Source organism: Phoenix dactylifera, chromosome 7, assembly GCF_051530095.1.
Source record: "Phoenix dactylifera cultivar Ajwa chromosome 7, Ajwa_hap1_PhDact_Kaust_v1.1, whole genome shotgun sequence".
In the NCBI taxonomy this organism is placed as follows: Eukaryota; Viridiplantae; Streptophyta; class Magnoliopsida; order Arecales; family Arecaceae; genus Phoenix; species Phoenix dactylifera.
The window spans coordinates 31,486,073-31,509,047 of record NC_143196.1 but is presented as its reverse complement, the minus strand read 5'-3'; the positions used below and the strand labels follow the sequence as shown (position 1 = coordinate 31,509,047).

Sequence of the window (22,975 nt, the reverse complement as noted above, 5' to 3'; positions counted from 1 at the left end):
AGATCATGGGTTTCAACAGAAAAAAATGAGTTCAGCCTCTTGAATCTCAAGTACAATAGTATGTTAAAGATAAAGTAGCCTATGAGTTTTAAAACAGGAGCATGAATCAAATCATTCCGAAATTAATGCATGCAAGAGGCAAAGATTGTATAAATAAGTTTGCCAGATAGCTTCTAGAGCAAAGAAGAAAGGCTTCCTTTATTTCTATGTTATGTTTTGTAATTAACACAAAATATTACCGTTATTACAATATGGCTTCCAAATGACAACTTTATATTTAGAACAAGTCTATATCTAATTAATGAAACTAGGTATTTTCTTTCTAGTATCTTTGGTATAATAGATTTAAGAGTAGTTTATATTATATTTAATATTAACTTAATCAAAAATGAGAGTGGTATAATTTTCAACTAATCTCATTGTAAACCTATATCCACTCCCTTCGATCCTTGAGTGAAGTTAAACAACAATGAAGGAGAAGGAATTAATCAATTCGAATATTGGATCTTTGAATCGTCTAGCAAAGACTATGAGACATGATATTTCTTATACTTTGGTACATTAGCTAGGTGTACTTACAAGACTCGAAAGATAAGAGACTGATAAGGCATCTTCAAGGAACCATCGAGCCTGCTCTCCCTATTGCTCGAGAGATTCGACAATGCTAATTAGATCTCAGGCTCGGATGACACTATAGACCATGAGTGGATTTGCACGCAATCCAAGAAAAGATGTTGTCTCTTGGAAATCCTCCAAGCACATATTTGTGACTTGCTTCATGTAAGTTACTAGCTTTTGGGACCGCTAGTAAAGAGGCCGAATGTACCCGTTGTATCTTTCTTTCTAAAATTATACCATACAACAGGCCAACATATAAACAATTACAAGAGCAGAAAAAGAAATCCTGCCCATACGAGGTCCAGCACACAAATTAAATTTCTAATAAGAGAATTTGGCAAACCTTCAAAATTGAGATCTGCAATAACCCGGTTTAGAGACATGGAAATCAGAATTGCAAGCAGACCCATGAAAGATTAGCATACCCAACCCAGATGACTAACAAGTGAGGATGGGAAAAGAAAAACTAAGGTGATACAGACTGAAATGTCGATTGATCCAAAATAAAGGGATGGCAACAAAGCTAATGATGGGTTTAAAGACCCAGTGCAGTAACTAGAGTCGGCTCACTTTGCTCATGGAACTTTGGAGCTACCATATCATAGAACTACGAGAGCCTCGCGCATTTCCGTGTAACATTGGACTTCAGTTTCAAAATGCAGGTGGAAGCATCATCAAATAGGCTATCGATTTTATCCTCCCATTTTTCATAAACTAAGGCTGCGACAAAAATTAGCGGAATACCTGCAGTTAGAGAACAAAGCATGTCAGCTAAATGATGTAGAACCAAATATGCATCATCTTTGTCATACATAGCAGGTTTCTTGATGATGAATTTTTCAAGAGAATCCAGGAAAAAAAGGAGTGAAAAAAAAAACGAAAAGAAAAAATGTTGAGACCTATTTTATATGTGGTCTGCAGTGACATGGCTCCAAAAAGGTTGAGAACCAAAAGGGCGAGAACCACCTGTTAAATTTCATTTGTGAGAAACAAATAAACAGCATAAACCCTAGAAAGCATCACAAATAGGGGGGTGGGGGTGGAGGGGAATACTGGCACCACTCCCACATATATAGCTCATGCATTGACAAAAAGAAGGCCAGATTATGAAGCAATAAAAAATAAACATGCAGTCATTTAATGGAAAAGACAATAGACTACAAATTATTAGTGTTATATACTTTGAAAAATAGTGGCCAGTCATTTCCCTTGCAAAGAGATCTTAGTATGCCAACTGCAGAATTCCATGAAGAACTGACAGAACAAGCAAGATGATGCGCCTTCTCTTCTGATAAGTGAAAATGTGAAGGTGATAGTTTCTCAATTTTGTAACCAAATCTGCACCAACAGCACTTTTTTTTGTTATGATCAACTAAGTAAACAGTTATCGATAACTGGGTCAAGAATTCAAATGATATGTCAGAAGAGCCAGAAGGAAATGGAAAAATTAAACAACAGAAATTTGCTCCTATTGTAAAGCTATTTCAGTGTCACTGCAACTATCCAGTCATGAAATATGGAAAAGCATCTGACTGCATGAAAATATTTGTGTGTCTGCCACAAAAATAAATCATATTTGACTAATCATCACCACATCCAAGAATATGTTTGTGAAGGCTGAAAATAATTCAATCTTTTTCTCATATTTAGAAGTAAACAAACTCATAGGCATCCTGTGATTCCTGAATTCCAGGCTATCATTGCTTAGCATCAATTAAAACAAATTAAACCAACAGACAAAGCAAGGAAGGATACTTACACTTCCGTAGGTAACATTCCATGCACAAACAAGAACAAAGCAACCACCGAGAGAAGCTTTGCCATTGCTGTAATGATGGTATATCCACATGCAAATAAGTAATAATAAATAGCAGCCAGGACGAACAATGTTGTGAGCGTTTGTTTCTTATCCTTCCAAAGAATAGTGTTGGCAACTGAAAGGACAAAATTAATCAGGCTTTTTCAGTAAATTAAATATGAACAAAGTTAAAAGCATGTCAATCTAACAGATCCATACAATTTCCATTTCCTAAGTAGATGGAAGCCTTCGATGTTCTCTTCTCAGCTCTCAAATTGGGGTATGACTCAATTGTTCTCTTCAGACCATCCTACAATTGTAATGGGAAAATCAAAATATAATTGCATAAGCAATATGCGAACCCAATTACCAGCCCAAAACATAGAGACTATTGAATCATATGTGATGTCATGAATTTAATACCTTAAGTGATACAATAGGTTCATAACCAAGTTGATCTTTAGCTTTTGCACAACTGAAAGTTCTGTTGCATGAGAGAAGCCTAATTCTTGAAGGTGTCAGCTGGGGGACACGCATGCCATACCGAGAGAACAATTTGTATGTCCACTCTACTACATGGGCTATTGGCATCATAACGGAGACAGGAATTTTAATTGTAGGCCTGAAATTCAGAAAACTTGGCACGTATTAGATAGAGGGCAATGCCATGTGCAATCATAATGAAAGAGAGACAGAAGTGATGCATCTGAAAGTTAGAAAGATGTTTCAACTATAAAATTTCATTCTTCTCACTTGACTGTTATTGAAATATTGATAGCATTAACAGAGAAGCCCAATTTTATACATATGCAATTTGGCAGACAGATCGTTGAGAACCTAAATGCTACTTTTTGATATAGGATATGTATGCATTCATGAAGCCTAACTTTATCCATGTAATATTGATTGGCCTTTGGAAGATGAGTTTTCAGGGCTCGGCCCGTGTGATGTTATGCTTATGATTCCGCTTCTTCAGATCGACTCAGATAGGGCCTCTCTATCTATTCATTGATACATTGGCTCGCTCCCTCCCTCTTTTTCCAAGAATGAATGAGCCGCTCGGAAAAAGCCTTCCATTTCCGTCAAATGACCCGGCCTCCCCTGGCTCTTCCACCGTCCGGGCTCCCTTTCCTCCCTATGCTCCCCCGGCGCAGGCCTACCACGCTTCGCGCCTGCGGCGTTTTCGCCATGAAACAAAAGATACGGTAGAACTAGGACAGTTATTGTATGAGGTCTACCCAATGCTAGATGCAGAGGCGCATAATAGATCGATATGAACATCATGAGCTGTCCCGTAATAAAACCAGTTGTTGCTGATACCTCCTTCTCGGTTCCTTCTTCCATAACCCGAGCTCGGAGAAGGAAGAGAGAAGAGGGCCCTATGGAGAATGTGGTCAGAAATCCGTAATAGAGTCCGACCACAACGACCGAATTTATTATCTTCATGCTTTTGATTTAGGATATGTAAGTACCTATGAAGCCTAATGTATGTATTTTGACAGAAGGAACATTGACAAACTGAGAGGCACTTTTAATATAGAATATGTGCATATATATTTATATATGTGTAAAAAAAAACATTCCAACATACTTTCCAACTCAAAACTTATTCTATAATGACAGACATGAAGCATTCTCAATTTCAGTAAACGTTAATCTTCAAGGAAATCCACAGGTTAAAACTCTGATAGCTACTAAGGTCTAATGCTAATCCGGAAACATAAAAATTGACAGATCAATACTAATGGCAAAGACAATATTAATGACATAAATTTCAATACCAAGCTTTAATCACTAGAATTCTATGAATGAGATAAATCACTGTGAGGAAAAGTAGTGTGCACCTCTCATATCCCAGACCTTCAATAATAAGTGACATGAACTCCCAGAATTTCATTGGTTCCATATTCGTGATGAAATAAGCCTGCATAAACATCATATTATGACAACTTATAAAAAGAAATCAAGTATAAGCAAAAATGATACCTGTCCTGCAGCTTTCTTGGCACCCACTTCTGAGGCTAGAGTTCGCTCAGCGCATACATGGGCATGTGCCACATTTTCAACATATGTGAAGTCATACATATTGTTTCCATCACCAATGATATACTTACAATCATGGAAAAGGAAGACTGATCAATAACAGTATATTACAGAAGGCAGAAGACTTTTAAAGTCAAAGATAAAAACAAAATGAAATTCATATCTGTTGCTTTCACTACAAGTTAAAGCATATTAATATGCTAAAATGAAGGAAGGTGACAAATTTTTAAAGAATAAATGATTTTGAAATACACATATGTTTGTTTTTGTTTAGTTTGTACAAACATAGCCATTTGGACAAGGGACAGAAAATAGCAATAGTACAACTGAAACATATATTTTTTGTAATAATTTATATCAGTATGTCCAAAAATAGCATGCATTACCTTGGATTTCCCAGCCCTTGCAGCAGCAACTAACGATGGCACCAAAAGTTTATCGCCAGGGCCAAAAATGCTACTAGGACGTATGCAGCATGTCAGAAGGTCAGTCCTACCGTTTGCCTTTATCACCAGTTTTTCTCCTTCTGCTTTAGTCTCAGAATATGAGTCATTAAACTGGAGGATCAAAAATATGAGTCAGAAGGATCCCGTATCTTAGAAAGAAGCAGTGCCACGAAATTGAAAGTATAGACAATATAGCATCATGACCTTATTTGGATATGCCATTGACTCCTTGCCATTACAAATTCCATGAACACCATCAAAGACAACACTAGGTGAGCTAGTATAGATAAGTCGCTTAACTTTGCATTCGATACAAGCATCAATAACATTCTTCGTTCCTGCAGATGCAAAAACAACTCAATAGTAATTAAAGTTTTCCTGTCAAAAACAAATCCACTATTCTCATAATACAATATAACACCAGACAAAAAAATATTTTAAGGAGATCGGCAATTTGAATTTTTATGAATGTCATGACATTGCGAGTCACAGTAGGGAGATGTATAGGCACCAGTTCCATTTGTAACAGGTTGCCAGTGCCCTACCTCAGCTTGTAACTAACAATTATAGAAACAAATTTAAGATCAATAATAAATTCTTCGAAATCTAACCTTCAACATTAACTGAGTGATGAAGGTGGTAATTGTTGATGGATGAGTCAGGAGCAGCCATGTGGAAAACAACCTCTGCGCCCTGAAATGCTGCCCAACAGAACGACAAATAAAAGGAATGTCACGAAAATATAGAAGTGCATCATTTTTTCTTTTTTCGTTTTGTAATTAATGAGTAAGACAAGGTAATGAAATGAACCAAAGCTATCATGGTTGCATTCAATGCTATGATGTAATTAATGATTTCAGGACTCCAAACATCGTGATCTCATCAAGTATTATTTGTTATTAAAAAAATATTTTCTGCATAAAAATAAAATGATGCAACCAAAAGCAAAAAGGTATATGAATAGATGGGTGACAAAAGTATAGTTTTTTTCTCTTGTTCATACTGCCAGTTAGTGGTACCATGCTGGCTAGTACTTCCTATCCTTCACTTATGATGGCTAAGAAGATATCAACATAATATGCAAGAAGAAACAAATAAAAACATAATATCCTTCATACTGCCAGATAGTGGGCTTCAAGTTGCAATTATCACTAAAGTCTTCATTGTAGGACAACTTAGGGAAACTAATACATAACATATTTTCATGAAGTTATGCCATTATAGAAAATGATATTCCAGTTATCATAAACAAGAAATGTGTTCCGTTGCGAAGCATAAAATCTCTAGATTACTATATGGAATCAGTAGCATTACAAACACTAAAAGATACAAATCACAACCAACATATGGCAGAATATCATAATAATCACTATTCATAAACCCTGACCTCAAGCATCAAAAGTTGCATGTATCAATAACACTCAAAATGAATGGGCTTGAGCCACCAAGTATCATGTCATCATCAGTCCTTCACAATTTCCAAAATATATTCTGAGCTAAAATATCAGCCAGTTCAAATGTTGCAGCAAGGAAGCATTATGAACAGGTAGTCCAACCTGATGAAATCCTACACATTTCATGAAGCCAATATATCATACTTATGACTTATGATCTTACTATAATCTACTAGTACACAAAAGAATTCCAGCACCTAAAGGGCTATGGAAGTATGTCACTTCTTTTGTAAATACTGATATAAAGTCTGAACAATGAGAAATGCAAGGATGCACCAAGAACATGACCACGTAGTGGAATAGCACGGAGACAGAGAGTAGCTTCAATATAATGCTTCTCAAAGCCAGAAAGCACATCTGGGATGGATCTAAGAGAACACTTTTTTTCCAACTGACAAAAGCAAAAACAAGCTCATAGTAGTTAGATTTCCAAATTACCGTGCTCGAGAAGAAGATATCCCTTGCCGACCAACTATGCTGAGCAACACATCAGAAGTGAAGGTCAGGTGTAGCGGAAACAAAAAGAAGTAGTTAAGACCGTCAAATTATTAAGTGGAACCCATTCAAGGTACTGGAGTAGTATCCTCTCCAATTTTAATCACCAGTCTCTAAGAAATCGAAATTTAAACGATAGTATCCAGAGTAAATCAAAACCTAATGAGCACCAGTTCAAAAAATATTCCTCCTTTGATGCTTTGAGCTCATGAGCAAGCACCAATAGCGCCATAAAGCTCAAGAGGTTCATCTTTTTAAGCCGATTTATTTCCAGATACCCAACATTGTAGACAGAACCGGAACAAGACATGATCTATCAACAATTCCACCATCAAATCTCCCAATCAATCCAAATGGACGCAAATCCATAGAATAATAACAGAATCGGAAGCATTAAACATACGAAAATTGCAGTCTTTTAGGTCCAAAACCAGCAAAATCTGATTGCATTCCAAGGAAAGAGAGAACGATCCCTTGCGTACTACCTTTGATGACCTGGGCTTTGTTGCGGAGATCCGCGGAGACGTAGGCGGCGCGGCCGGAGCGGAGGGCATGGGCGAGGACGCCGTCCTCCTCGTGGGGGTCGAGCTTGATGGAGGGGACCAGATCGGCGACCCGCACGCACCATTCGCCGGAGCGGAGCAGCATCTCCACCAGGTGCCGGGCGGCGAAGCCCCGCCCGCCGGTCACCACGCACCACCGCTCGCCGCCGCCGCCGACTTCGCCCATTCTTCTCGAGACCGCCGGTGGGTATGGAGTGCGAGTTCAGGTATCGCCCGAAATCGGAAGCCTGGTTCCCTCAAAAACTGGGCTTTCTCGACCCAGCACGTGCGTAGCATGTGAGTGATTTCAGAGGAAGGGAGGTAGGTGCAATGATTTAAAATTTTGCCGTATGCCCGCATTGTAGGGCCCCACCCCACGGCGGAAGGGTGACCAAGAAAACAAGAGATGAGAGTAGATGGCTGGGAGAGATGCTGCCAAACGGGGAGGGGGTAAAAAGAGGAGATGAGGCTGGGGTTTCTTTAAAATTGAAGCTTGAAAGTGTTCGTCTGAGGCATTAGACAATGGACTTGAGGTTTGACACCAATATGGGGGTGAAGGGCAAATAATCTGTGAGCTTATACTAAGCTAAGCCTAGTTTCGCTCAACATATTCCAAGCTATGAGCAAACTTGTTTAGTTTCAGGGTGAACTTTGTGCTTTTCACAATCAAATCTTATGAATGATTTCGTGCAGGAAACAAGTCTTGAGACTTTCATGATTCTCTCATGGATAAATTTTAATCTTGTCTTGGGACTTTCATGATTCTCATGGATATATTTTAATTTTGGAGTCGGTATATATTCTTTGTTGATGCTAAATTATGCTAATAATTGATAAAAAATATTAAAAAATCTGTGGAAGTAAGTAAAATTTTCGTGTGATGTTTTAATATTGATTCGTTATTTTTTGTTGAATAGATAAAAAAAAGGGTTTAGTACTGAACAATCCAAACATCACTTATCCATTGTTGCTGCTAGAGTCTAAGGTGAATGTTAAGGCCGAGCTGAAGAGTGAGGTTGGTTTCGCTCCGAGTTAAAGAGTTTCGACTGTTGACAAGTGGGAAGTCAATGGCCAATCTGATCAAACTTTCAAAATCCTAGACGGATCTAAAAATAAAGTCCTATTATTAGAGTTTGTCCAATGAAAGTTTCTGCGATGCTCAAGACAGTCGAACTCCACTCCATAAAAATAGTAGAAGAGATAGGTTTTTTACCTGAAGGTCCCTCAATACCTTTTTAATAAAGCATGGAGACGGCATCCATTACTAAGATTAAAAAAAACATACAATAATTATAAGGTAATAGCTCTCCACGTTACACACGTGGGCATAAGTGCTTTAATCGCGCAATAATCGCCGAGTTGGTATGGCCAACATTGATATCGTGGCCATGTTCTCGACGGAAAATGGTCTTCAATAAGATACATAGTATTTTTTTATTGATTGGTCAGATTTGAATAGTATTTCAGCCAGCACCGAGATAAAACACTTCGAACACTACCAAGATCAGACACTTCAATTTATACCGAGATCGGGCTAATAAATATTCACCTCGCCACCCATGAAGGGCTCCCAAATGAAAAAGCTTGCAGAGAAAAGCTTCAACATAGGGTAGTCCTCGGTCTTTCTAAGTTTTAAGCTCCAAGGCTATCTAGAGAGAAGTTTTCTGTGCAACAACGATAGTGCAAGATGACATCCTTGTCATGGATTATTTTATGAATTTTATTATATGTTATGGACCATAGACTGGGTAGAAAGTTTATTTCATTCATGAGGAGATAGATGGACAAAACAGACACATCCAAAAGTATGGAGATCAGAGTACCTTAGATGACAATGGTATAGTCGAAAATATGAAGATTCATACTGCAATTTAGAGTTGGAAGTCGATTACTTAAGTAAAGTACAATACTAAGAGCTTCAACCCAAAATCTAGATGGAACAGATAACTCAAGAAGCAAAGTTCGAACCTCATCAAAAAGATGACGGTGCTTTCTTTCGGCAACACCGTTCTATTGTGGAGTGGATGGGCAAAATCGTTGAAATACGATTCCCTTTTGTTGGAGAAAATTCTGGAATTCATGAGACATGTATTTTCCACCTGAATCTGATCTTAAGGTCTTGATGCAGGGGGAAAATTGATTTTCAATGAATGCTAAGAAATTCTTGAAGACTTCAAAGACTTTAAATTTTGACGAAGAAAGTAGATCCATGTGAATCTATTGTGGTCATCAATGAATGTCACAAAGTATTTGTATTGAGCATGAGAAACAACAGGTGCAATACCCCAGACATCAGTATGAATCAGATCAAAATAGTTGGTGGAAAGAGTATTATGAGTTGGGAAAGGCAGAACTTTGCTTTTGCCCAATTTACAGCTAGAACAATCAAACGCAACATCTTTAGAAGAATACTAAGTTTTATTATCAAGGAAACCAAAATTTAGTATATAAAGCAAAACTTTGGAATTTGGGGGGCCTAGACGATTATGCCACATCTGACTCTTATTTTTGACAGCAAAACAAGCAAAGAAAAACAACTTGAAATCACAAACAGCAGCTGGTATAGGTATGTGTAAAGAAAAGAGTCATCCGCATTTAGGCCCCCATGCGATCACCTTCTCTGACACCTAATCCTGCACAATACAACCAGATCGAGAAAAAAGAACTTCACAGTTATTGTCAACCAATTGTCCAATGGAGATAAGATTACTAGATAAGCCAGGAGAAAGAAAAACATCTTTCAAAGAGGAAGAGACTTCACCAATGGCTGTAATAGGTAGCAAATCCCCATTTGCAGTATGAATTTACGTATTGCCATTATAGTTTTTGACATTAGAAAGATTCTTGGAGGAATAGGTCATATGATTCGAGGATGCAGAATCAAAGAGCCAAAAGTTTGAAGGAGATTTACCATTACCAGTAAGTTCAAGTACTGAAAAAGCAGAGAAGATCATCTGTTGAACCATTTCAGATGTTAGAAAAACCTGAGGCAGCAACTGTAGTTGAAGAAGTTTGTGAAGACATCGTTGCATTAGAGAGAGAATCCAAGGAATCAAAAGTTGGAGTTCTAACAATAGCTTAAAATGCTCTTTGATTGCGATTGTGGTCGCATCGAACATGTTGTGATGATGTGCCTTTTCTCCTTGCATTAATTGCAAAATTTCTTCTGAAGTGAGTTGCAATATGGCCAAATTAAATTGCTTACAACTGTAGCATTTAACATTCCTCATATAAAGCAGCGTTGTTCCTCTCACAAAAGCTCACTCAAACAAGTATCCAAAGATGGTGTAAAAGATCGGTTCATTAAGTTAGAACGAACAATTTCAAAATATGGACGCAATTTCATCAAAAATTGATCTCTCTTGCTTATTTCACGGACCTTTTGAATAGCAGACAATGACTTTACAAAAACTTTGGCATACACAATATTAGAGTATTTAGTCCACAAATTAATAAAACCAGAGTAGTATTCTTAAATAGACAAGCCCCCTTGATTGTAGTTTGCAATATCAAATTCCAATTGAAACCTTCTAGCATCATTCTCTTGGTTGCAAACCCGTTTCAAATAATCCCACATACCTTTGGCTGTTTTATAGGGGCGGAGATTCAAAACTGCATCCTTCACTTCCCACTCTGCTACTTTAGCACTGTCAGTGGGTTTAGAATAAGACCCATCAAGGTGTCCCCATAGTTCTTTGCCCTTGACAAATATTTGGAATTGAAATTCCTAGGCAAAATAATTCTTTCCCGAAAAACAGATGCAAGAAAACTCAGATTTTTCAAAAGACATCTTGAACAAAGAAGGATTATGCAACAAATCGGGCCACTAAGACAGAAGACAAAAGGTTTACAAGAGTTGCAACCAAGAATAGTTGGAATAGCAGGGCCAAAATGTATCACAACAACCAAGATAAAAAAATCCCCAAAACAAGACTTAGAATCCTAAAGGATTAGAACACAAAGAAGCACTCAAAGGCAAAACGTACCCATGAAGCTCGAAGAAACTACAGAAGCAATTTTGTAATGTACAGTACCAAGAAGACAAGAGAATCACAAAAAAAATGGCCAAGCTCTGATACCATGTCAAAACAAGGGTTTGCTGGAAAAATGTGCCTCACCTTTGAGTCTTCTCTCATTATATAGAATAAAGAGACTAATTACAGCAATTAAGACTCCTTAATCTAAGCATGTGATAAATATAATACAGCCTAACTATGCAAAGTACATTTCAAAATCAAATCTCTATTTCCATCAATATATATATACTGAGATAGGCTATCATAGACAACTAGCTTTGACAGATTGATCCAACATAAAGGGATGGCAACAAAGCTAATGATGGGTTTAAAGACCCAGTGCAGTAACTAGAGTCGGCTCACTTTGCTCATGGAACTTTGGAGCTGCCATATCATATAACTACGAGAGCCATGGGCATATCCGTGGAACATTGGACTTCAGTTTCAAAATGCAGGTGAAAGCATCATCAAATAGGCGATCGATTTTATCCTCCCATTTTTCATAAACTAAGGCTGCGACAAAAAATAGCGGAATACCTGCAGTTAGAGAACAAAACATGTCAGCTAAATGATGTAGAACCAAATATGCATTATCTTTGTCCTACATAGCAAGTTTCTTGATGATGAATTTTTCAAGAGAATCCGGGAAAAAAGGAGTGAAACAAAATGAAAAGAAAAAATGCTGAGACCTATTTTATATGTGGTCTGCAGTGACATGGCTCCAAAAAGGTTGAGAACCAAAAGGGCGAGAACCACCTGTTAAATTTCATTTGTGAGAAACAAATAAACAGCATAAACCCTAGAAAGCATCACACATCACAAATAGGGGAGGGGGGGGGGGGGGGGGTGGTATAGCTCATGCATTGACAAAAAGAAGGATAGATTATGAAAGAATAATAAAAAATAAACATGCAGTCATTTAATGGAAAAGACAATAGATTGTAAATTATTAGTGTTATATACTTTGAAAAATAGTGGCCAGACATTTCCCTTGCAAAGAGATCTTAGTATGCCAACTGCAGAATTCCATGAAGAACTGACAGAACAAGCAAGACGATGCGCCTTCTCTTCTGATAAGTGAAAATGTGAAGGTGATAGTTTCTCAATTTTGTAACCAAATCTGCACCAACAGCACTTTTTTTGTTATCATCAACTAAGTAAATAGTTATCAATAACTGGTCAAGAATTCAAATGATATGTCAGAAGAGCCAGAAGGAAATGGAAAAATTAAACAATGGAAATTTACTCCTAATATAAAGCTATGTCAGTGTCACTGCCGCTATCCAGTTATGAAATATGGAAAAGCATCCGACTGCATGAAAATATTTGTCTCTGCCATGAAAATAAATCATATTTGACAAATCATCACCGCATACAAGAATATGTTTGTGAAGGCTGAAAATAATCCAATCATTTTCTCATATTTAGAAGTAAACAAACTCATAGGCATCCTGTGATTCCTGAATTCCAGGTTATCATTGCTTAGCATCAATTAAAACAAATTAAACCAACAGACAAAGCAAGGAATGATACTTACACTTTCGTAGGTAACATTCCGTGCACAAACAAGAACAAAGCAACCAACGAGAGAAGCATTGCCATTGCTGTAATGATGGTACATCCACATGCAAATAAGTAATAATAAATAGCAGCCAGGACGAACAATGTTGCGAACGTTTGTTTCTTATCCTTCCAAAGAATCGTGTCGGCAACTGAAAGGACACATTAATCAAGCTTTTCAGTAAATTAAATATGAACAGAGTTAAAAACATGTCAATCTAACCGAACCATACTATTTCCATTCCCCAAGTAGATGGAAGCCTTCGATGTTCTCTTCTCAGCTCTCAAATTGGGGTATGACTCAATTGTTCTCTTCAGACCATCCTACAATTGTAATGGGAAAAGCAAAATAAAATTGCATAAGCAATTAATGCGAACCCAACTACTAGCCCAAAACATAGAGACTATTGAATCATATGCGATGTCATGAATTTAATACCTTAAGTGATACAATAGGTTCATAACCAAGTTGATCTTTAGCTTTTGCACAACTGAAAGTCCTGTTGCATGAGAGAAGCCTAATTCTTGAAGGTGTCAGCTGGGGGACACGCATGCCATACCGAGAGAACAATTTGTATGTCCACTCTACTACATGGGCTATCGGCATGATAGCAGAGACAGGAATTTTAATTGTAGGCCTGAAATTCAGAAAACTTGGCACGTATTAGATAGAGGGCAATGCCATGCGCATTCATAATGAAAGAGGGACAAAAGTGATGCATCTGAAAGTTTGAAAGATGTTTCAGCTATAAAATTCCATCCTTCTCACTTGACTGTTATCGAAATATTGAAAGCATTAACAGAGAAACCTAATTTTGTACATATGCAATTTGGCAGACAGATCATTGAGAACCTAAATGCTGCTTTTTGATATAGGATATGTATGCGTTCATGAAGCCTAACTTTATACATGTAATATGACACAAGGAACATTGAGAACCTAAATGCCACTTTTGAATTAGAATATGTAAGTACCTATGAAACCTAATCTATGTATTTTGACAGAAAGAACATTGACAAACTGAGAGGCATTTTTGATATAGAATATGTGCATATATATTTATATATGTTTTAAAAAAAAACATTCCAACGTACTTTCCAACTCAATACTTATTCTAGAATGCCAGACATGAAGCATTCTCAATTTCAGTAAACGTTAATCTTCAAGGAAATTGACAGGTTAAAACTCTGATAGCTACTAAGGTCTAATGCTAAACCGGAAACATATAATTGACAGATCAATACTAGTGGCAAAGACAATATTAATGACTCAAATTTCAATACCAAGCTTTAATCACTAGAATTCTATGAATGAACAAGAAACCACTGCCAGGAAAAGTAAGGTGCACCTCTCATATCCCAGACCTTCAATAATAAGTGATATGAACTCCCAGAATTTTATTGGTTCCATATTCGTGATGAAATAAGCCTGCATAAACATCATATTATGACAACTTATAAAAAGAAATCAAGTGCAAGCAAAAATGATACCTGTCCTGCAGCTTTCTTGGCACCCACTTCTGAGGCTAGAGTTCGCTCAGCGCATACATGGGCATGTGCCACATTTTCAACATATGTGAAGTCATCCATATTGTTTCCATCACCAACGATATACTTACAATAATGGAAAAGGAAGACTGATCAATAACAGTATATTACAGAAGGCACATAACCATTTGGACTAGGGACAGAAAATAGCAATAGTAAAACTGAAACATATACTTTTGTAATAATTCATATCAATATGTCGAAAAATAGTCACGCATTACCTTGGATTTCCCAGCCCTTGCAACAGCAACTACCGTTGGCACAAAAAGTTTATCTCCAGGGCCAAAAATGCTACTAGGACGTATGCAGCATGTCAGAAGGTCAGTCCTACCATTTGCCTTTATCACCAGTTTTTCTCCTTCTGCTTTGGTCTCAGAATATGAGTCATTAAACTGGAGGATCAAAAATATGAGTCAGAATAATCCCATATCTTATAAAGAAGCAGTGCCACAAAATTGAAAGTATAGACAATATAGCATCGTGACCTTATTTGGATATGGCATTGACTCCTTGCCGTCACAAATTCCATGAACGCCATCAAAGACAACACTAGATGAGCTAGTATAGATAAGTCGCTTAACTTCGCATTCGATACAAGCATCAATAACATTCTTCGTTCCTGCAGATGCAAAAAAAACTCAAGAGTAATTAAAGTTTTCCTGTCAAAAACAAATCCACTATTCTAATAATACAATATAATACCAGACAGAAAATATTTTAAGGAGATCAGCAATTTGAATTTTTATGAATGTCATGACATTGCGAGTCACGTACGGTAGGGAGATGTATAGGCACCAGTTCCATTTGTAACTTACAATTATAGAAACAAAATTAAAATCAATAATAAATTCTTCGAAATCTAACCTTCAACATTAACTGAGTGATGAAGGTGGTAATTGTTGATGGATGAGTCAGGAGCAGCCATGTGGAAAACAACCTCTGCGCCCTGAAATGCTGCCCAACAGAAAGACAAATAAAAGGAATGTCACGAAAATATAGAAGTGCATCATTTTTTGTTTCTTTATTTTGTTATTAATGAGTAAGACAAGGTAATGAAATGAACCAAAGCTACCATGGTTGCATTCAATGCTATGACGTAATTAAGGAGTTCAGGACTCCAAACATCGTGTTCTCATCAAGTATTATTTGTTATTACAAAAATATTTTCTGCATAAAAATAAAATGATGAAACCAAGGGCTCATTTGGTTCACGGAAAAAGAAAAAGAAGTGATAAAAGTGTGGTCAACGGGAAAGTAATGAGATGCCTCTTGTTTGGTTGAAGTTTTCAAAGAAGAAAGACGGAAAAGTTGTATTCCCATGGAAATATGATTCCCACATTTCACGGGAAAGTCTTTCCCATGAGGCGGGAATCACTCTATTTTTACTTTTTTCCAAAAAGACCCTTCAACATTAAAGAAGCATTAAAGAGGCATTAAAGATCTAATTTTTATTAAGGACATGATAGGAATTATATATAACTTTTCCAGAAAAGTGGATGGCCAACCAAACATCAGCATTTTAGAAATTTGTCATTTTTCCATGGTCAACCAAACATGCCAAAAGTACTTTTCTAGGCATCCTCTTCCTATGAATTTGTTTCACAGGAATCATATTCCTAGGAGGAAAAATACTTTCGGTGAGCCAAACGAGCCCCAAGAGAAAAAAAAAAAAAAATGGATAGATGGGTGACAAAAGTAGAGATTATTTTCTCTTTTTCATACTGCCAGTTAGTGGTACCATGATGGCTAGTACTTCTTATCCTTCACTTATGATGGCTAAGAAGATATCAACATAATATGCAACAAGGAACAAATAAAAACATAATATCCTTCATACTTCCAGATGGTGGGCTTCAAGTTGCAATTATCTTCGTTGTAGGACAACTTGGGGAAACTAATAAATAACATATTTTCATGAAGTTATGCCATTGTAGAAAATGACATTTCAGTTATTATAAACAAGAAATGTGTTCCGTCGCGAACCATAAAATCTCTAGATTACTATATGGAATCAGTAGCATTACAAACACTAAAAAATACAAATCTCAACCAACATATCATAATAATCACTATTCATAAACCCTGACCTCAAGCATCAAAAGTTGCATGTATCACTAACACGCAAAATGAATGGGCTTGAGCCACCAAGTATCATGTCATCATCAGTCCTTCACATTTTCCAAAATATATTCTGAGCTAAAATATCAGCCAGTTCAAATGTTGCAACAAGGAAGAATTATGAACAGGCAGACCAACCTGATGAAATCCTCCATATTTCTTGAAGCCAATAAATCGTACTCATGACTTAGTATCTTACTATAATCTACTAGTACACAAAAGAATTCCAGCACCCAAAGGGCTATGGAAGTATCTCACTTCTTTTGTAAATACTGATATAAAGTCTGAGCAATGAGAAATGCAAGGATGCACCAAGAACATGACCGGGTAGTGGAATAGCACGAAGACAGAGAGTAGCTTCAATATAATGCTTCTCAAAGCCAGAAAGCACATCTGGGATGGATCTAAGAGCACTTTTTTTCCAACTGACAAAAGTAAAACAAGCTCATAGTAGTTAGATTTCCAAATTACCATGCTCGAGAAGAAGATATCCCTTACCGACCAAGCATGCTGGGCAACACATCAGAAGGGAAGGTCAGATGTAGCGGAAACAAAGAGACGTAGTTAAGACCGTCAAATTATTTAGTGGAACCTTTTTTTTTTTTTTTGATACAAGGGTGGAACCCATTCAAGGTACTAGAGTAGTATCCTCTCTAGTTTTAATCACCAGTCTCTAAGAAATCGATATTTAAATGATAGTATATATCCAGAGTAAATCAAAACTTTATGAGCACCAGTTCGAAAAATATTCCTCCTTTGATGCTTTGAGCTCATGAGCAAGAACCAATAGGGCCATAAAGCTCAAAAAGGTTCATCTTTTTAAGCTAATTTAGGCTCTTTTGGGAAAACTTTTAGGGAGCTAAAAAGCACTTTCTGGCCCTCCAAAAGCACTTTTGGATGAAAAAAGATGCTTGAAAAAAAATTTTGAAAGCTGTTTTAGCTTTCCCAGAAAGTTAAAAACAGCTTTTTAGGAGAAGCTCCATTTTGGAGCTTTCCGAAAAAGCTGTTTTGGGCTTTGTTGGAAAGCTATTTTTTTAACTAATGATTTAATATTATGTTATATTATAAAAAATTAAATTTATGCTAATAATTATAATATTTTATATCTTTATTATTGTACTATATTATAAATAATATATTATATTATAAATAATATATTATATTATATTATGCCATAATACATTAATATGTAATGTTAAATAATTTAATATTATATTATATTATAAAAAAATAATATACGCTAATAATTATGATATTTTGTACCTTTATTATAGTATTATACTATAAATATAATATTATATTATATTAAATTATATAATAATACATTGACATGATATGTCAAATAATTTAATATTATATTAAATTATTATATTATAGTATACAATGTTATATTACTATAGTATAATAATATTATATTACTATATTTTAATAATATTATATTACATCATAGTGATATTATACTATATCATATATTTATGTATTAATATATATATATATTTTATTATGTTCTGTTGTATAATACTATGCAATATTCTTTATTGTAATTTTTTCATATAAAATTATTTTCTCAGCTCTTTTACCAAACATATGTTAATATAGTTACCAAACAGCAAACCGCTTTTCATAAAAGCTCTACTTCCAACAACTCTACTTCAAAAAAACTCTACCGCCAATTAATTGCAACAACTCCTCCAAACGGGGCTTACTTCCAGATACCAAACATTGTAGACAGAACCAGGAACAAGAATTGATCTATCAATTATACCACCATCAAATCTCCCAATCAATCCATATGGACGCAAATCCATAGAATAATAACAGAATCGGAAGCATTAAACATACGAAAATTGCAATCTTTTTGGTGCAAAACCAGCAAAATCTGATTACATTCCAAGGAAAGAGAGAAAGATCCCTTACGTACTACCTTTGATGACCTGGGCTTTGTTGCGGAGATCCGCGGAGACGTAGACGGCGCGGCCGGAGCTGAGCGCATGGGCGAGGACGCCATCCTCCTCGTGGGGGTCGAGCTTGATGGAGGAGAACAGATCGGCGACCCGCACGCACCATTCGCCGGAGCGGAGCAGCATCTCCACCAGGTGCCGGGCGGAGAAGCCCCGCCCGCCGGTCACCACGCACCACCGCTCGCCGCCGCCGACTTCGCCCATTCTTCTCGAGACCGCCGGTGAATATGAAGCGCGAGTTCAGGTATCGCCCGAATACGGAAGCCTGATTCCCTCCAAAACCGGAAAAACCGGCCATGTAGCATTTAAACCCGTACTGGGTTGTCTTGACGCGGCACGTGCATGTGAGTGATTTGAGAGGAAGGAAGGTTAGCTGCAATAAAATATATATATAAAAAAAATCAAGTACAAGCAAAAATAATGCCCACCCTGCATGGCACCGATTTCTAACGCTAAAATATGTATTAAAAAACAAACAGAACAGCAGATTAGGTTGCCACCTACACCGTCCAACATTTTGAAAATATATTTTGAACATAGTAGGAGGCTTCTCTTCTATCCTTAAGCTATTTTCTTACTTATAATTCTGTTCTCTGCACCTACTCTAAAGTTGGGTAATCAGTCGTTGTATAAAAAAAAAAAAAAATGGTTAAGCCATCCATATGGTTTCCATCACCAATGATATACTTTACTTACAATAATGGAAATGGGAAAGGAAGACTGATCAATAAGAGCACATTACTGAAGGCAGAAGGCTTCTAAAGTCAAAGATAAAAACAAAATGAAATTCAAATCTGTTGCTTTCACTACAAGTTAAAGCATATAAGTATGCTAAAACGAAGGAAGGTGGCAAAAAATGATTTTGACAAGCAAATATGTTTGTTTTTGTTTAGTTTGTACAAACATAGCCATTTGGACTAGGGACAGAAATTAGCAATAGTAAAACTGAAACATATATTTTTTTGTAACAATTTATATCAGTATGTCCAAAAATAGCATGCATTACCTTGGCACCAAAAGTTTATCGCCAGGGCCAAAAATGCTACTAGGACGTATGCAGCATGTCAGAAGGTCAGTCCTACCATTTGCCTTTATCACCAGTTTTTCTCTTTCTGCTTTAGTCTCAGAACAAGTCATCAAACTGGAAGATCAAAAATATGAGTCAGAAGGATCCCATATCTTAGAAAGAAACAGTGCCACAAAATTGAAAGTATAGACAATATAGCATCATGACCTTCATTGGATATGGCATTGACTCCTTGCCATTACAAATTCCATGAACACCATCAAAGACAACACCATGCGAGCTAGTATAGTTAAGCCGCTTAACTTTGCATTCGATACAAGCATCAATAACACTCTTCGTTCCTGCAGATGCAAAAACAACTCAAGGATAATTAAAGTTTTCCTCTCAAAAACAAATCCACTATTCTAATAATACAATATAATACCAGACAGAAAATATTTTAAGGAGATCGGCAATTTGAATTTTTATGAATGTCATGACATTGCAAGTCACAGTAGGGAGATGTATTGGCACCAATTAACTGAGTGATGAAGGTGGTAATTTTTGATGGATGAGCGAGGAGCAGCCATGTAGAAAACAACCTCTGCACCCCAGCAGAACGACAAATAAAAGGAATGTCACGAAAATATAGAAGTGCATCATTTTTTTTATTTTTTTCGTTTTGTAATTGTTGGGGGGAATAAAGTTTCCCCCCAAATGACATAAATGCCCCTAAGAAGCCGTACAACCTCCGACCCCGGACAGCCGAAGTCAGCGTCCGACCTCGGAACGCTCGGCCACAAGACGACCGACCCCGAAACCTCCGACCTAAGAGAAACCCCGATGTTCGAGGACCGTACTCTAACACCCCTCCGGCATTTATTGCGCATGGCCGCTGTAATCTTCCGGCACACTCAACAATAAATGCGGATCTCCGGCTTACTCCACCATTAATGCGGATCTCCGGCTTACTCCATAATAAATGCGGATCTCCGGCTTACTCCATAATAAATGCGGATCTCCGACTTACTCCACAATAAATGCGCATGGCTCCTGACATCTACGGATCCCCAGCTCTCCACGGCAAATCGACCCAGCAGGGTCTAGTCGACTATGATAAGTCTCTGATCTCGGCCATACCGCCGACATCAGTGCAATGATTCGCCTGACCGAGCGCCGACCTGAACAACATGCCAAGCCGTACTACGGCCTCGCCCTGTTACATCACAGGTAAACCGACCCCCGCATATAAAAGGGAGCCTTGGCCTCTCAAGAGGGGAGGGGAACATTCATACACCCAAAAATCACTGTTTATCTCCTTCTCCCCACTATTTGCCCCCTCCCTGACTTGAGCGTCGGAGGGCCGGCGCCGGAGAACCCGGCCACCGGTTCGTGTGCAGGCACCCGGACGGAGGACGCCGCCAGCCAACGGATCGCCGCCCCGCTGCGAGGACCTGCTGTTCCTTCTCTCCGACCGCCCCGGACGGAGGACGCCGCCCGCCGACAGACCGCCGCCCCGCCGTGAGGACTAACAGTCGCTCCCTCTCCTCGACCGAAGATTGCCCCCGGGTCCAATTTCCAGCAACAGTTGGCGCTAGAGGAAGGGCCCGAGTAGCAGTCATGAAGTTGAGAAGTAAGGGAGCCTCTAACGTCTCCCGGCGTCCCCCGCAAAGTCCTGGACACTCCGTCCAGAATTCTCCAACTCCGGCTGACCCAGCTCCTCAGGTCCAGCCGGAACAGTTCAATGCCCTGGCACAGCAAGTCCAGGCCCTGGCCGCCGCCGTTCAGGGCCTGCGGCGCGTGGAGGCTTTACCGGCACTTCCCCCGCAGGCCCAGGCCCCGCCGGAGTGTCTCCCCAACGGCCCGGTTCTCCCCAGCCAAAATTTGCATGGCTCCTCCAGAGCCAACAATGGAGAACGAGCTTCTCCCCGGAGAGAGTTACCGGGAGAAGGTTTCGACCGGAGACCCCAACTTTCTGAGGCGGAGTCAGCCCCGGATCACCGTGAGCTGGCGCAAACCACAGCGACAATCCCACGGGTGGGGGAGCTCGACCGAAAAGTCGAGCATCTGGAGCGCCAGATTGCGGCACTCCACAGCAAGAAGGCAAGACAGGAAGGGGACTTTGAGTTCACTACCAAGTCCCCCTTCTCCCGCCAGATCGAGGACGAGCCAGTTCCCGCGAGGTTCAAAATGCCTCAGGTGGAGCCCTACAGCGGAATCACCGACCCCCTCGACCACTTGGAGAGTTATCGGGCCCTCATGGCCCTACAAGGGTCCTCGGAGGCCATACTCTGCAAGGCCTTCCCAGCAACCCTCCGAGGGACCGCTCGGCTTTGGTTCTCTGGTCTGAAGCCGAACACGGTGTCCTCTTTTGAGCAGCTCGGCAGGCAGTTCGCCACCAACTTTGCTGCCAGCCGGCGCCAGCGACGGACATCAGACTCTCTCCTGGACATCAAGCAGAAGGAGGGGGAGTCCCTCAAAGAGTACCTGGTCCGCTTTACCGCCGCCACATGGGAGGTTCGCGAGCTAGACCAGTCGATAGCCATGTCGGCTCTGAAGACTGGGGTCCGCTCCTACCGATTCCTCTTCTCCATCGAGAAGAGCTTCCCGGCCGACTTCACCGAAATGCTGGCCCGAGCCCGGAAGTACGCCAAGGCCGAGGAGGCAGTCGCCTCCAGGCGGGGGGCAATCGAGCCCACCTCGAAGAAGCGGAAGAAGCGCCGCGAGGAGCGCGGTCGACAAAGGAGCCGGTCTCCCCGCCGAGAGAAGAATCTCCCCAGACTGAGGAGCCCGCCCCGTCAGCAGGGGCGACCTCAGCAGAGGACACCTCCTCGTCCGAGGTCTCCACCACGGCCCCGGACGTACCAGGCGAGGTACGAGAACTATACACCCGTCAATGCTCCTCGGGCCGAGATCCTGATGGAAATTGAGGGTCGGGACTTCTTCCGACCCCCGCCTCCTATGCGAGACACGGGATTTCTCCGAAATTCCAGGAAGTACTGCCGCTTCCACCGAGATCGCGGGCACGACACGGAGGACTGCTTCCAACTCCGGGACGAGATAGAAGCGCTCATCAGACGGGGAGTACTCAACCGGTTCGTGAGGAACCGACATGAGGAAAGGAGGCCGGCGGAGAATGTCGCACCTGTTGGGAATTGTGTCCCAAAGCCAATTTTTTAATTGTAAGAAATTGAATTATGTATATGTTTTATTAAAATGAATAAAAATTTATTCTGGCAATTTTCTATTCATCACAAGTGTTGCATCTTCAAATTGAACTCCTGTGTATTGTGATGAAGTCCTTAGGACTAATTTAGTGGATAAAAGAGGTTTTATCATTTAGTCCTTAAACCAGTTCGCGACCAAATGA

The 22,975-nt window shown here is 39.1% G+C and overlaps 2 protein-coding genes across 7 annotated transcripts; both read right to left on the bottom strand.

Moving 5' to 3' along the window:
* Window positions 1-936: 936 nt before the first annotated feature.
* LOC120103893 (3beta-hydroxysteroid-dehydrogenase/decarboxylase-like) lies at window positions 937-7,990 on the bottom strand. 4 transcript variants are annotated; one of them, XM_089924455.1, is made up of 15 exons: window positions 7,340-7,672; window positions 6,557-6,965; window positions 6,293-6,472; window positions 5,517-5,606; window positions 5,110-5,243; window positions 4,846-5,016; window positions 4,403-4,525; window positions 4,261-4,340; window positions 2,840-3,038; window positions 2,636-2,726; window positions 2,378-2,552; window positions 1,800-1,956; window positions 1,518-1,584; window positions 1,189-1,362; window positions 937-1,141 (listed from the first exon to the last, which is right to left on the bottom strand). In XM_089924455.1, exons 4-14 carry the CDS (start codon window positions 5,575-5,577, stop codon window positions 1,226-1,228), a joined length of 1,395 nt encoding a protein of 464 aa, XP_089780581.1. In that variant the 5' UTR covers window positions 5,578-5,606; window positions 6,293-6,472; window positions 6,557-6,965; window positions 7,340-7,672; the 3' UTR covers window positions 937-1,141; window positions 1,189-1,225. The 4 variants fall into 4 exon arrangements, with proteins under 4 accessions (XP_089780581.1, XP_089780579.1, XP_089780580.1 ...); XM_089924453.1 differs by lacking the exons at window positions 6,293-6,472; window positions 6,557-6,965 and having other exon boundaries at window positions 7,340-7,990; XM_089924454.1 differs by lacking the exons at window positions 6,293-6,472; window positions 6,557-6,965 and having other exon boundaries at window positions 937-1,148; window positions 1,201-1,362; window positions 7,340-7,700.
* A 1,805-nt stretch (window positions 7,991-9,795) lies between these two features.
* LOC103702195 (3beta-hydroxysteroid-dehydrogenase/decarboxylase) lies at window positions 9,796-18,954 on the bottom strand. Of its 3 annotated transcripts, none has more exons than XM_088701681.2 (13): window positions 18,563-18,924; window positions 15,385-15,474; window positions 15,006-15,139; window positions 14,742-14,912; window positions 14,464-14,586; window positions 14,322-14,401; window positions 13,412-13,610; window positions 13,206-13,296; window positions 12,950-13,124; window positions 12,376-12,532; window positions 12,102-12,168; window positions 11,776-11,949; window positions 9,796-10,061 (listed from the first exon to the last, which is right to left on the bottom strand). In XM_088701681.2, exons 1-12 carry the CDS (start codon window positions 18,801-18,803, stop codon window positions 11,813-11,815), a joined length of 1,665 nt encoding a protein of 554 aa, XP_088557807.2. In that variant the 5' UTR covers window positions 18,804-18,924; the 3' UTR covers window positions 9,796-10,061; window positions 11,776-11,812. The 3 variants fall into 3 exon arrangements, with proteins under 3 accessions (XP_088557807.2, XP_088557806.2, XP_026658559.4); XM_088701680.2 differs by having other exon boundaries at window positions 9,796-10,029; XM_026802758.4 differs by lacking the exon at window positions 9,796-10,061 and having other exon boundaries at window positions 11,492-11,949; window positions 18,563-18,954.
* Window positions 18,955-22,975: the final 4,021 nt, after the last annotated feature.